General features: G+C 42.7%; 1 protein-coding gene across 1 annotated transcript in view; it reads left to right on the top strand.

Moving 5' to 3' along the window:
* Positions 1–386, top strand: part of LOC106766498 (protein trichome birefringence-like 5) — a 4,296-nt gene continuing 3,910 nt past the window's right edge. Inside the window, exon 1 of the mRNA XM_014651221.2 lies at positions 1–386. Coding sequence (XP_014506707.2) covers positions 201–386 — 186 coding nt within the window. The 5' untranslated portion in view covers positions 1–200.

Raw genomic sequence — 386 nt, 5'->3', positions numbered from 1 at the left:
AAGATACCCTTTAGATATTTTAGGCTAAATTTTCTTTACATTTATACCATTTGTTAACAACATTGTAGTTAGAAGCTGTTATTGACCTATCAATTATTATCACGACCAAAAATTAGAATAATGGAAAAAGCGATTGAACGAGGAATGTGTTGGTGATGTATGTTGTCGGAAGGTGTTGGTATGTTTGAGAGTGAAGGAAGATGATTTACCAGAAGAGGCCTTACACTGTACCCACTCTCTTCTTCCTCGCCTTGTTCCTCATTTCTGTCATCGTCTTCTTCTCCACCAGAACCACTCTTCACACCGCTTCCCCCATTCACCCAGATCTCTTCCTCCGCGTCCAACCTATTTCCCCTCCTCCTCCTCCTCCTCCTCCCCCTCCACCA

This window comes from Vigna radiata, chromosome 7 (assembly GCF_000741045.1).
Source record: "Vigna radiata var. radiata cultivar VC1973A chromosome 7, Vradiata_ver6, whole genome shotgun sequence".
NCBI classification, from domain to species: domain Eukaryota; kingdom Viridiplantae; phylum Streptophyta; class Magnoliopsida; order Fabales; family Fabaceae; genus Vigna; species Vigna radiata.
The sequence above is the reverse complement of the archived record's forward strand: the minus strand, read 5'-3'. Positions and strand labels throughout refer to the sequence as shown.